Source organism: Protobothrops mucrosquamatus, unplaced genomic scaffold, assembly GCF_001527695.2.
Source record: "Protobothrops mucrosquamatus isolate PMUCROS unplaced genomic scaffold, P.Mucros_1.0 scaffold_275, whole genome shotgun sequence".
NCBI lineage: Eukaryota > Metazoa > Chordata > Lepidosauria > Squamata > Viperidae > Protobothrops > Protobothrops mucrosquamatus.
The window spans coordinates 556,977-570,951 of record NW_015386351.1 but is presented as its reverse complement, the minus strand read 5'-3'; the positions used below and the strand labels follow the sequence as shown (position 1 = coordinate 570,951).

The 13,975-nt window shown below is 40.3% G+C and overlaps 1 protein-coding gene across 1 annotated transcript in view; it reads left to right on the top strand.

The window, feature by feature from the left end:
* The first annotated feature begins 411 nt into the window (after window positions 1-411).
* Window positions 412-13,975, top strand: part of E2F3 (E2F transcription factor 3) — a 36,710-nt gene continuing 23,146 nt past the window's right edge. The window contains exon 1 of the mRNA XM_015831689.1: window positions 412-459. Within this exon, the coding sequence (XP_015687175.1) occupies window positions 412-459 (48 nt within the window). The remainder of the gene's footprint in view (window positions 460-13,975) is intronic.

Here is a 13,975-nt window from a genome sequence, read left to right as displayed (position 1 = left end):
TTGGAATGTATTATGAATGTAATCTATTGATCAAATAATCTCCTGATGTTTTTAATCTGATCATTAGTTTTACAAACTATGCAATATATAGTTAAAGAGAAACCTATGTGTAAAGTAGACACTAAGCTCTTCAAAATATCCTATAATGTGTATTTTAGTCATGGAGATGAATAAAGGATAATAAAAGGGAAAGGGAAGGGTAGGAAAGAAAGAAAAGGATGAATTTACAAAATTACCTGTACATATATTTAGACTGCATGAGGAACATGGATTTTGGTTAGTTTCTTCCAAATGGCAGTGCTAATTGCTGAACCTGGGAATTGCAATCCAACTCATCCAGACAAAAGAGAAAGAATGCAGTGTTAAGAAGGTCCTGTTACAGTTTTGCAAATCTAGCATTCATATAACTCAATGGCCCTCATTGGAAGAACCCAAATCATTACTGGAAAAATAGTGCAGGTAATGTCTAATTTAGTAGCATGCAGCAACCAGGACCCACCAAGCTTCTACTTTTCTCAGCATACTCCCAATCATTTCCTGTATTGAGATAAGAGTAATGAGAGAGAGAGACAGAAAGACAGACAGACAGACTTGTGTGGCCACATTACTAGCTGTCCAGGGCCGCATGTGACCCAGGGGCCATCAGTTGGACATGCCTGCCTTAAGCTATTTAAATCTTTATGCCTTTATTTATCCCATTCCATGCACACTGCTTCTCATTGCTGGGTTGAACACTAGTTTATTGATCTTCCAAGATCAGTTCATCCTTTTACTGCATTATGATTTGTTTTTGAAGTTACACAAGGAATGTGATGTCTGGATGACTGTTAGAAATTTGGGAAGCGGAAAAATCAAAGTCAAAGACAGGGATTCATGGTCATCTGTTGGGCACGTTATATACTAAACCTTATGAAACATTTTGCTCTTTTAGTCCCTTTGGCTCAATTAGGAACAACCTGGTTTAGAGACTGGGGCACTTTACAGTAGGCTGTTAGTTTGAAAGCACTGGATATATTGTTTTCATTAGTGAAGGAAGGCAATTACGGTTCTGTGGCATGAAGGCTAAAACCGGAAATATATAAAGAAAGAGATTTGGTGCAATTCCTTTAAACCAAAAAGCCCTGTTAAAAAGGCCATGCAAACCATCCTTTCCCTTTCTATTGTATGCAACTTATCCCCAGCCAAATCGGAGACTACAGCTCCTATGAATTTCATGTGGCTCCAATAATTTATTCGCAAGGATCAGATGTTAAAACCAAACCATGGTTAATTTATTAAATTAAGAAATCTGGAGATTGTGAGTTCTAAGTCTCCTTTAGACAAATTAGTGACTGTCTTTCTCAACTACCTGACAGGGTTGCCAAAAATTAAAATAGTAATCCTTCTGGTGATAAAATAATGCAAACTGGATTATTTATAGTTTGCTACCCTCACTGATAGCCCAAATTCTGCCTCAGCCCAACCATCCTCATAGAGTTGTTGTTGTGGGAGGATGGGAAGAGAAGCTGAATATCCTGAAGGAAAGATTGAATCTAACAATAAATTAAAATAATATCTGAGAAAATGATACCAAAATGTTAAAAAATGGACTTAAAATTAACTTATCATCTAAAATACATTCAATATTTGAATTGATATCTGCTTAGATTAATAATTGCATATCTCCTTCCAGCAGCAATGGTAACAATTACTTCCACTTTTAATAAATTATATAAAGCAAGGGCAGGTCATCTCTTGATAAAGAAGAAAATTTAGTATTTGGTAGAAAAGGTGCTACAGTAGGTCACTGAGTCATGTTACAGGAAGGAATTGGTGTATGTGTCTTTCACATATTCTTTTAGAAATGCTACATTTACATAGATTTATCTGTCTTATACTGTAATAGCAAACATATGAATAGCTCTACTGGATCAGATCAAGGCACAGCAAATTCCATAATTTTGTTTCTCAAACAGGCCAAACCACATATGTTTGGGAGATGGAAACATACACTTCTCTGCAATTGGTATTTGAAGCCATGACTTTTCAAGACTAATAGTTCTTGAAACAATTGTCATCCATATTTATCCATCCTTTTTAAATTTCCCCATTACTGGTTATCAACATACCTTGTGGCAATGAATTCCACGGGCTAATTGTACTGTGTGAAGAAATGCCTTCAGTTTTCTGTTCTAAATTTTTCCCCAATCAGCTTCACTTCCATGATCCATGATCCATAAAGGAAGAAAAAAATCCTGTCAATATCTTCAATTTCATGCCATTTTCTAATAAACCCTACCATACAATGTTTTTTCCACGTTTACCAAGTCATTGACATATAAATTAACTATCCATTATGACTCTAAGAATTTTTTCCCTGATTAGCTGCAGATAGTTCAGATTCCATCAGTATATAAATGAAAGGGGGAGGGGGGAAGAGTGTGCCCCATGTTACTGAACTGCACATAGCTGGTATGCACAATTTTAAAAGATCCTTTGGAGCTCTTTACAATTGCTCTTGGTTTTCTCCACTCCAAATAGTTTGATATCAAGCTGAAGAAAGTTGCAAAGGAAAGGCCCACACAAACACAAAGGGGAATTGGGGTCACTTATATCCCCTGAAACTTGAATTACCCTATCTGCCACAAACTATGGTAAATATAATTCAGGCATGTGGGCTCCGCTTTGTCTATTTTTCAGTCTAAATCAGAAATCTATCAAATAGAGCCTGGTGCAAATTGCCATTAATTGTGAGTGCACCAACTGTTTGGATGCTAAAAAGCAATTCGTCCACAGATCTTCCAAACAAAATGAGTTTTATTAATGCTTAGTCACTTAAACAATACAATTTGAATTTGCACTTCTAGGAGATATTTTTGCTTCAGCTATTACCAGCCGAAAGTTTTTAGTGATCTACCGACAATAGTCAGATATCTGTCAGATGACCAAAGGAAAGGGAGGGGTAAGTCTTGTAGGTCATTAAAAGCTTAATTATGGCATAAATTACAATATTCTTCACACAGCAGTACCAGTTTAATTTCTTCCGAATGTGGTTTAGATATCGGCAATTTTATTTTTAATACCCTAGCAATCCACTGAGTTCAGCCCTATGTCTGTAACTCATGTTGAGTGCAAACTGGCGCTGCGTTTCCCCTCTTCACTGTAAAGCGGAAGAAAAGTTCGGAAAGGAATAAAGACGAAGGGTGGGAGGCTCGGCGTCAAAGTCCGGAATCCCGGCACCTCGAAAGGGAATCCCCCAACTGGTGAACCAATCGGCAAGGACAATGCAAAACAGGGCAATCCCGTGCCTTTATGATCCAATGAGAAGCTGGCAAAGTGTCCAAGACTCTCGCCATTGGGAGGCCCGGCAGAGGGCGTAGACCAATGAGTTAACGATCCAGGCTTGGCATGCTGAAAGGGCGGGGCTATGCAAATCTGGTTTGAAAAGCGAGCGGGAAATCTGAGTTTCGCGGGAGGCTCTTGGCGCGTAACCCTTCTCCCTTCTCTTTATTCATTGTCAGCGGCAGCTGCCGCTGCTTCCTGGAGCCATTTTCCAGCTAGCCCCACACAGCGGGAGTGGCCGCAATCCATCCGCAGCATCTGCCCATAATGCGGGCTCCTTCGCCTTAGCAACGTTGCCTCCTAAAGCTGGCTCCTTCCCCGGGATCCGCAGCCTGGACCATTTCGAGCCGGGCTCGGGCCTTAAGTAGCTAAAGACTCGGGAAGGCCCGGGGGAAGGGGTGGTGAGCGAAAGGGGTGGGAGGAGACTCGGCTCCGGGTGCAGATCCATACAAGAAGGATGCGGAGGGGACTCCACCCGCACGGCCTCCCTACTTGGTCGGCTTCGCCTCCCATGGATTCCGGAGGGACCCCCGCAGTTGCCGTCAGCCTCCCAGCTCGTTTCGCCCCTGCCGCCGCCAGCGCTTTCATTCAGTTCCACAGCAGTTCCGGGGCATCCGTGCTGGGGGCGACTTGGGGTTCCAGCTTTCCCGGGGCTGATTGTGGCACGGCGGAGGGCGCTCGGCCTAGTCTCGTGGGAGGCACCTCCTTGTGCTGCACCCCGCACGGGCCAGCCGGACGGGCGGTGCTGGTGCATCCCGCCAGTGAAAGCGGAGGCCGATCCCTGGTAATTCCTCCTTCCCGGTCTCGGGGGTTGAGTTTCCTTTCTGCGCTGCGGGACGGGGGGGTGCTCCCTGAAAGAGGGGCGTCATGGACGCTGTTGTATGTCATGTCTCCCCCAGTGCCACAAACTTTTATCTTTTCTTTCCTTTTCTTCTGGCGGGAAGACACCATGGCCCAGCAGCCGGGGAGATTTGGGACAATTAGGGCGTCCCCAACATTGAAATAAATCCCGGGGGGTGGTAGTTGTCCTCCGATTAAGGGGGGGGACCACTGGGGGGGCAGTCTCCTTTTGCCTTATGGCAGGAACAAAGAGGACGGCGTCGCAAGCGGCGCACTGGAACGGGAGAACTAGGGATTAGGGGCAGCTGGCGGCGTGTTCGTGTGAATGCGTGAGAAGGCCGGCCAGGTTTCAACCCTACTCTCCCCGGCGGTGGGGTTCAGGGTCTGAGCAGGCAGCATGGCCGTGGGGAAGAGGAAGGCTCTCTGTCCCGCTGGTCGCTTTTTCGCTTCACCCCCGGACTCGGTGGTGACGTTTCGCACACGTGCGCCGAGGCCGCGTTTGTGACTGGGAGCCGGGCGAAGGAGGGAGAGAGAGGGAAGGAGGGGGCGCTGATCCGAGCGGGGGAGGGGGGGACACACACCAGAGCCTTCCTCTGGCCTGAGCAACCACACAGAACTGCACACATAACACAACAGGGTGCGCGCCTGTGCCCGTCTCGCCGCCTCTCTCGCCCACAGACACGCGGCCCTTCCCGATTCTCAACTCTTGGAGCTGTCGGGAGGGGGGGGGCATTGTTAGGCTTGGAAATGCCCCTGCAGCAGGTAGGTAAAGGAGGCGTGGGGGGGGGAGCGTGGGGGGGCAGTTAAGGTGCTGGCTGCAACAGTCGCTCCCCGAAGTGAGCAGATTCCGCTCGCCCAACAGAAATTCCCTCAAGCAAATGCTCCCTCTTCTGTTTCCGGGGAGGGGCTATGAAGTTGGGGTACTAAGTTACCCCCCCCCAAAGTGTCCCCCTCGTTGCCTTAGGTATCCCTTCTGCTAAAATTACCGTTATGGAAACCCCCGCTCTTTCCCCCCCCCCACTCATGTTTTCCTCGAGTTGAGTTCTGGCATTTCTGCTGTCACTGGAGATGGCTCCCTCAAAGTTGGCCGGTTCAAGTAACTGCTCCGGGCCAGCCACCGTTGCCTGCCTGCTTATACTATATATTTGAAATGGCTTCGTGGTTTGGGTGGGGTGAGGTGGGTAGGCTTCTAAATGAAGCCTTCCCTTTCTTGTTCCTCAACTTTCACCCCCCCCCTCCTGCTAAGTATAATTTGATTATAATGTCTTGGCTGTTAACCCTGAGGAGGGCAAAGGGTAGCTGGGGGTGTTTGTGTGTGTGTGTGGGGAGGGGGGGGGAAATTAGTTGGAAAACTAATGTGAGAGAATGTTTGGGTGTTGTGGAATAATTTACTCCTTGCACCCTCCCTGCTCCTTTCTGAAATGGTTCTTGGAGAGGTGTTTTGTTTTTTTTCCAATTCCTACTTGTTACAACAAATACACTTGTCATCCCGACTTGGTAGTTCAGAAGTTGAAATGAAAATTTGGGTAAAAGCGTGGAATGGAGATATGGGGGAAAACAGAAGGAAAATAATGGCTTCCCCTCTGGGCAAATGGGAGGCAATATAGGTAAGCAGAATAAAATGAAAATAATAGGTGTGGTTTTGAATTCTAGGCCACCCCATTTCGGGCCTTGCTCAGAAACCTTTTCTGGGGAGGCTTATTAGATTCCATGGCCTTTCACTGGTACAGTTAGAAGGCTACACAGATTTATTCTGCAAATCTGAAGATTTATTCTTCACAGCAAGCATAAGCTGTTGGTCGTGGGCCTTTACATTCCTTTTTCTCTTTCCCCATAATATATGGTTTACCTTTTGAGCCATTCTTTGAAGCTAAAAGGCCTGTGCCTCCATATGACCTTTTTTTAATTATTATATCTGTTTGGTTTGTCTTGGCTAGGGAAATTCACTCTAGAGAAGACTGTGTAGCCAGACTACAGTATAGAGCAAGAGCAAAAAACAAATCATACATTGTTTGTGTCATAGGGTTGACACTTGATTGAAACTGTCTTGTTATTTAAAACCAATTAAAGTAATTAGGGTTACACTAGCATCTTTTTTTAAAAAAAAAAATGCCTATTCAGTTTGATGTTTTTGTAATAAGAATAAAAATATGAAACAGTAAAAATAGAAAAAATGAAAACAAGAAAGCAGTGATTTAAATTTCTTTCCTAAAAAGTATGATGTGCATTTCTGTATGTGAGTTAGAGATGTGATATGAAAGAAAACCCTGATGACATAATCAGAGTCATACTAATAAATAATTCTAAACATATCTAAATTGTGTTGAATATTAGAAAATTGTTTGCCTAACTCTTTCTGAATATTTATTGGTTCAATAAAAATATTTTGTATTAATCCATATTCCACTTTTATAATAAACTGCGTTGCATGGGTTCCTAATATGGAGACTTTCAGATGTTACTGAATCAAGACTTCTTTCTACTGGCTGTGCTAGTTACGGCAACATCTGGAAGGATGCACATTATGCATCCATGAATGGATTAGTGTGAGATATTCACTTTTATATTCACAAGTTATGATTTAAACAACCTATGACATAGTGGATGTATAAACTTAAATCTGTTGAATAACATATGACCATCTGCTTAGGATATCTGTTTCTAATAGTAGGGTTTGTGCAGATCTTTTTTTAAAATTAACAGTCAATTTATATTCTTATGGCAGTGCCCTAAATTGTAGCTATTAAAATTAGTTTTAAGCAAGTGTACAATCTATGTTGCAGTGCTCCATCTGTTCAGACACACTGTATTTCTAATAATCATGGCCGCCATGATAATTTAGGTCCTGTAATGAAGAGTAAGGTATCCTTGTCCAGCTTGATGTTTCCCATATATGTTGTAATTTCCATACTCAGAATTCCATTATAGTTCCATTGTGTTTAGAATGACATGGGAAGTACTAGAAAGTATTTGCAGAACTACTTCTCTCCGTCTCTGCTCATCTCACCAGATCTAATAGAAGGGGCATGGTCTAAATCCCTTCTATCAAACAGTATCTTGTACCCTGAAGTCATACTTTCTCAGTGGGAGTACCTGCCCTATGGATCAGCACTCCCTCTAGAGATTCAGATAGCCTCCACCATGTTTGACATTGCATACATGGCTGTTTCTCCAGGTCTTTGGGTCAGGAATTTAAATCAGCTCTGCTACTGCTGGTGTGCTAGTTTGTTTGTTTATCCTTGGGCATCAGAGTTATATGTTGTGAGGTATTTTTGTTCTTAACCTTTGTACACTGCCCAGAATCACCTGTGTGATCAATGACCATATAAATCACACAGATAAATAAAGCAGTTTTAGTCATAGTTTACAATAGCAGCTTTTAAGGTACCCTTGAAGGATGTGTCAAGAAAAATCTGTACACAGCTGAGTTTGAATTGCATATACCAAGAAACAGAGGGGCCCAATGGCTCAGTGGTATGATGGTGGGCTTGTTGGCTGGAAAGCTAACAGCCTGGATTTGAGACCTGAACACCACACAACGGGATGAGCTCCTGTTACTTGCCCCAACTCTTGCCCACCTAGCAGTTTGAAAGCATGCAAATATAAGTAGATAAATATGTACCACTTTGGTGGGACGGTAACAGCATTTTGTGAGGCTCAGTGTATAGTCATGTTGGCCAAATGACCATGGAAGTGTCTTCAGACAACAGTGGCTTCCTCAGCTAAGAAATGGAAATGAGCACTGCCCCCTAGAGTTGGACACGACTGGACAGGGGAAACCTTTATCTTTACCTATATACCAAGAAGCGAAGAATAACAGCTTCACCAAAATGAAGTACAGGTAGCCCTCAACTTAAATCTGTTTGAAGTTATGTCAGATCCCGAAAATAGCCTGCCCATCCCCAAAAGTTGCCCCATAATGAACAATGGGTTTGCTTAATGACTGCTTAACAACTGCTGCATAAAAAGTTGTAAAATTGGGCATGGTCAATTTACTTTATAATTGTCACGACTTATGACTAAAATTGTGGGCTCAATTACAGTCATAATTCAAGGACTACCTACATATTAACTAGGACATTACTTTTCTATTTTTCTATTTTTGTTGTATGTATTGACATGCACTAAGAAAAATAACTAAATATTTGGTCCTTCCATATTTTTAGCAACTGCTTCAGGTTGACTTTCTGCTCTAGAGATGAATACATGCTGAAAAAATGTATGTGAACATAAATGCCAAAATATGTCCATGAAAATATGGGATTCTATATGCATATTACTTGATAGATGAGGAACAGAGGAGACATTCGGGGTCTATGTTGGAATTCACATGGATGAATTAAAGCAAACATCTACCACAGTGGTGTGACAGTTTCACATGTTAAAGCTTATATTTCCTCAGATCAAGAAAAGTGCTGATTACAATCTCGCAGTATGCATTTTTCTAATTTGGTGGGAAATGATTATTGGGATCAAAAAATGCTGCTTAGGATTTTAAAATGTCAGCTTTGCAGACAATTTCACAATACATAGATATAAGCAGATCAGCAATATCAAAATTAGTCATCTGTGATACATCACTGACCGAAAAGTGGGTGCAGAGGAGAGCTACTGTACATTTTGCAGAAGCTTCCTTCTTTGGCAATCTAAAGCACATATTTGCAGATCATCAGGCAGATGGTTATGTTCATGCTTGCAATAAATTGGTGCAAATATCCAATAAAAAAGGTCCAATACTTCTCATAGAAATTAAAGATGGAACAGGATTTTTGCCCATCTCTAATGTTGTATCTACCTGTATCTATGTACAGATACAGATAGAACTAAGATTTCTGACTGAATGATTAAACGCTGAGAGTCAAGTAGTTGTAAGTACCACTGGAAAAATTTGGTTTAATCACCCAAATAAAAGTACTTTCAGCATCCAGTGGGTATGCTTGCTTCTCATGTTTACCTAGGAATACCTTAACCATGGTTTATTCAAACTTATTTTCAGTTTTCTCGTGAATATAACCATAAACTAACCACGATGTTTGCATTTGTATAACACTCTAAACTGTGATTGTCTAGTTTGCAAGAACAGTTCTACTACATCGTCAAAAATTAGTTAGGTGCTGGCATCAAATGAAAGGTGACTTTGTGATTGCATGGATAAATACTGTTTCGACCAACTCAAGTTATAATCTAAATCATGGAAAGTTTTATACATTTTTGGTCTGTTTATTTATGCATTGTGTTATCCCCCCTTCTATTTCCCTTATATCTGCCAAGCATGGTCATATTATAGCCCATCATCTGCTAGCATCATATATACAAAAGTAGGTAAGTTTCTATTTGCTATTTATTGCCTTCAGGAAGCAGTATGACTTTGCTGTAGGATGAGCCAGCTGGTTCTTCATACTATCTTTGGATCTATAATTTAAGATTGATGACTACCTACCAGTCTTCCTCAGTGTCCAGATTTTATAAATACATTGCCACTGGGAAGACCATTGCTTAAACCAGCGGTTCTCAACCTATGGGTCGCGACCCCATTTGGGGTCGATCGACCATTTCACGGGGGTCGCCAAGCAAGGCTGTCCACCATTTTTTTTGTCCGCCATTTTTCCCCCCTTTTCCGGCGGGTGCCTTACCTCCCTTGGGCTGGGCCAGCTGGTGGTTGGCCTGCTCCGTCTCTGCCGCTTGCCAGCTACGCCTCGGCTGGCGCAGGGGGCGGAACCACGCATGTGCGGCGCTCCCGGGCAGGGAAAGTCCTCGACTTACGACCGGTTGGGTAGTCCTCAACTTACGACCGGTTTAGTCCTCGACTTACGCCCGGTTGGGGGTCGCGGCATTAAAAAGGTTGAGAACCACTGGCTTAAACTATTACAATCTTTGTTGTGACCTTATCCTTCAAATGCCCTTATCCTCTATGATCTTACTTAAACTGGTGCTCCCCTTCCCTCCTACTATTATTCTCCTTTTTCTTCACTATTATTCTGGTCTGTCCATAAACTATTTCCCCTTCCCAAAATTACTGCCTTTGCATTACTGTACTTAATACACTGACTATACTGGTTGACATTTTTATCTTTAATATTCATGTTAAGAATATAAAGTCAAAACGGAATTTCATAATGAATTATTTCAATTTTTTTTAACTTTTGATTAACAAAATGGCATTGCACATATATCTCAGACTGTCCTTGTTTTGGACTTCCATGTTGATCTCAGCTATCATCGCTTACAACATTTGCTGTATGAGTTAAGTAACTATAAGAACTATGTACATTCTTATTCTTTTCTCTCACTTTTGCTATTCTGAACCACTGTTTTTCTAACCTCAGTTGTCATAGTAGCTTTTTAGTCAACTGTAAAGATTTTTTATAAGGATAACCAAATATTAGGACATAGACAAGAGTCTTAATATAATTTGTATTTTGGCATGATTAACACTATCAAAGGCTTTGCTATAGTCTATAAAGCACAGATAAGCCACCTGTTTTTGTTTTCTTCATTATCCTTCTTACATTAATTATCTGATCTCATATATTTTCTATTACTGAAAGAGCAATTTTTAAATAAATAAATAAATAAATAAATAAATAAATAAATAAATAAATAAATAAATAAATAAATAAATAAATAAATAAATAAATAAATAAATAAATAAATAAATAAATAAATAAATAAATAAATAAATAAATAAATAAAAAAAAAATGATAGTTGCCCAGAGTTGCTATTGCGAGATGGGTGGCTATACAAATATATTTAATAAATAGAAACATAGCTAAAAATATATGTCAGAACATATAAAATATAAAATTAAGTAAAACAATACTTTGACTTATTTTCATTTGAAGGCATAGTTTAATCCCAACATTGGATGTATAGAGGATCTGTATAACTTCAATAGTCTCATTTATAATGGATTTTAATATAATCTTTCCATCACACTTGAACCTTATTTGTATCTGTTCTCTTTTGTGTTTACTAATGAGATCCTATGTTAGCTTTAAATGTTGTGATTTCTCCCACTTTTTAAAAATACATCTCATCTTTATTTTCTTCTTTTTCTTCCTCTATTGACATTTCTGATTCAGGTGTATTTCCTTCTTTGTACTTTTAATTGAAGTTGGAAAGATGCTTTAAGTCATCATTTGTCCTTTTGATTGTCCAAGACTTTCGTCCTTTCATTTTTGGGGGGGGTTAACATAATAGCTTGTTTTAAGACTTGGATGTCTTCCTGTTTAAAACTTTGGAAAGTTTTTTGATTGATTGCATTTCTCCATTTTTTGTTACTTAATGATTTTAATGTCCATCAAGTAATATACAGCCTATGTTTAAGTTGCTTGAAACAGTGTTAGCAATAAACAGTTGTGTTGACCTATTTCTTGCATTATCACATTTGCCCATTTTAAATATTCCTATAATTCCAGGTTTTACCATTTCTCCAAATTCTGCATTTCAGTTACCTATCACTATATCATTCCTTGATGTTGTATTTAGCACTTCTTGCACTGTGCCATAGAACAGGGCTTTTCAATCAGTGGTACGGGTACCACCTATGGTACATTGGCACCTGGCAGGTGGTATGCGACCATCCTAGAAAAGTGGTAGCGGGGGAGGGGAATGAGCTGAACTGGTGGCAGCACCGCACAAGACTGAGCGAGAAATGGCTGGAGCTGCAGGGCAGTCGGCTCAGCGGAAGCGCCAGGATCAGCGCCAGGCTCCAGCTGGAGCTCGGCACTGATCCTGGCGCTTCTGCTGAGCCCAAAAGAAGCACTGATCAGCTGGAATGTTGCAGCATCTCCAGGGTCTTGTGATTTACATTCAGATGCTTGGCAACTGATTCATATTTATGACGGTCACAGTGTCCCAGGCTCATGTGAAGTGACTAAAACCTGCTGCAACCACTCAGCAGACGGGGGGGGGGAATAAAAACCAAACACCCCCCTACCTCACCCCCGCTGCAAATCCTCAACAGAAATGCTCACAACAATGAAAACCTCTGACAGGAGGAAGAGCGCGGGCGGGCGGGCAGGTGTCTTGCTCGGCTGTGCCTTGGGGGGCACTTTTTTCAATGCCATTGTAACTTCGAACAGTCACTAAGCGAACTGTTGTAAGTCGAGGACTACCTGTACTTTATCACTTTTTTTTTTTTTGGTCAGGTTTTTGACACCTTGCTAGGCGACTGGTGGTACTCGGATATTGCCATATCCTAAAAGTGGCACAATGGGTGAAAAGGTTGAAAAGCCCTGCCATAGAATTCTTCAGTATCTTCCATATTATATTTGTAATAGGCATATATACTAGCATTACAATGATGTTCAAAGAACATTAATTATAATAGCTACAATCCAATCATGTATTGGTTTATAACCAAACATATATTTAGCATTGTCTTTTTTGTTATACTAATATTTTATTTCTTCATATGGTCTCAGGCCACTAGTAAGGACCATCTCTGTTTACTTTTTTCTAAAACATCCAATTTACTTCCTTCCTGTTTTCACAACATCAGAATTTCCCTTGTTTATCCTTCTCACATTGAATATTCTGATTGTACATGTCCCTGTAAAATAATGCACTCTTCTTTTGCTCTAGGCACTATTAACATTTCCTTGTGGCTTTAATTTGGCCATGTCATCACCAGATTTCTTATGAATGGTCTACAAGCTTTGTAGTAACTAGAGGACTGCTGTCCAATTTGAGAGGCTAAACTTTTAGCACACAACCTCATGTAATTGTTTCTGCCATGTCCATATAGTTGGCTTTATTTGATTCTGGAATTTCTTCTCCTACATGGGTTGGCCTTTCTCATTCCTGTAGATTCCAGCTTGCTCTTATCCACATTATGAATTACCACTTAGCTTCACTTCTTGTCTTTTGAACTTCCCTGCAAGGGTGACCCTATACTGTAAAGAACTCACATAAGTCATTGAAGTTTCTAAGTCATCCTACCATATCAATCCCCTGAGAAGATCTAAAGTGATATAATATTTTTATTTTGGGGAGTTTGATTTTCCTGGCAGTAATTAGAATGGAAATGCAAAAGAATGGTAGAATATATATTGTGGACACTGCACATTGAAATATATAAGAGAATAGTAGTATTATGTATTTATTTTATTATTAAATTTATATACTGCATATCTCACTTTGGGGGACAACTCTAGGTGGCTATATAGCCAAGAATTACAACCCAAATGAAACTTCTGGTGGAATTGTTTTTGCGTCAGTAGCTGAGATGGAAATGAGATACAATCCAATTTTAAAAAATATGATCTAGGATTGGCAACAATATATTTGGCAAAAGCACATTAGATAGTACCCCCAAAGGTCAGAAAGAATACATTGAGAAAAACAGAATACAACCTGCATCTTGTGCTAAAACAGAGAAAGTTGTGTTTAATCCTGATGTAACTCTAAATTACTTAGGATTAATTTAACTCTGTTTAAGTGAGTCTTATTTTTGGATTTAGCAACACAATCTACTGCTTGCAATTCTCTTTCAGGATTATAAACAAAATACACTTATAAGGTTTACCCTAAAATAACCAAATGTCATTTTTAAAAATTAATTTCTTGCAGAAGTCAATTAGAAAGGGAAAATGGATATTGAAATAATATCTTATAAATAATGCAGTTTTGCTTTAAATTAAGATTTTTATTTTATCTTGATGAGATGCTGAAGAAAGAAAATAGGATGTGTAGGGAATGGGCAAAGATACAAATCCTATAATGTTATATATAAGGGATGGAACTTGAGTACATTTTGATAAAATCTTGGTTTGTTGAGGATATCCCTGAGTGTATACCACAATAATATTC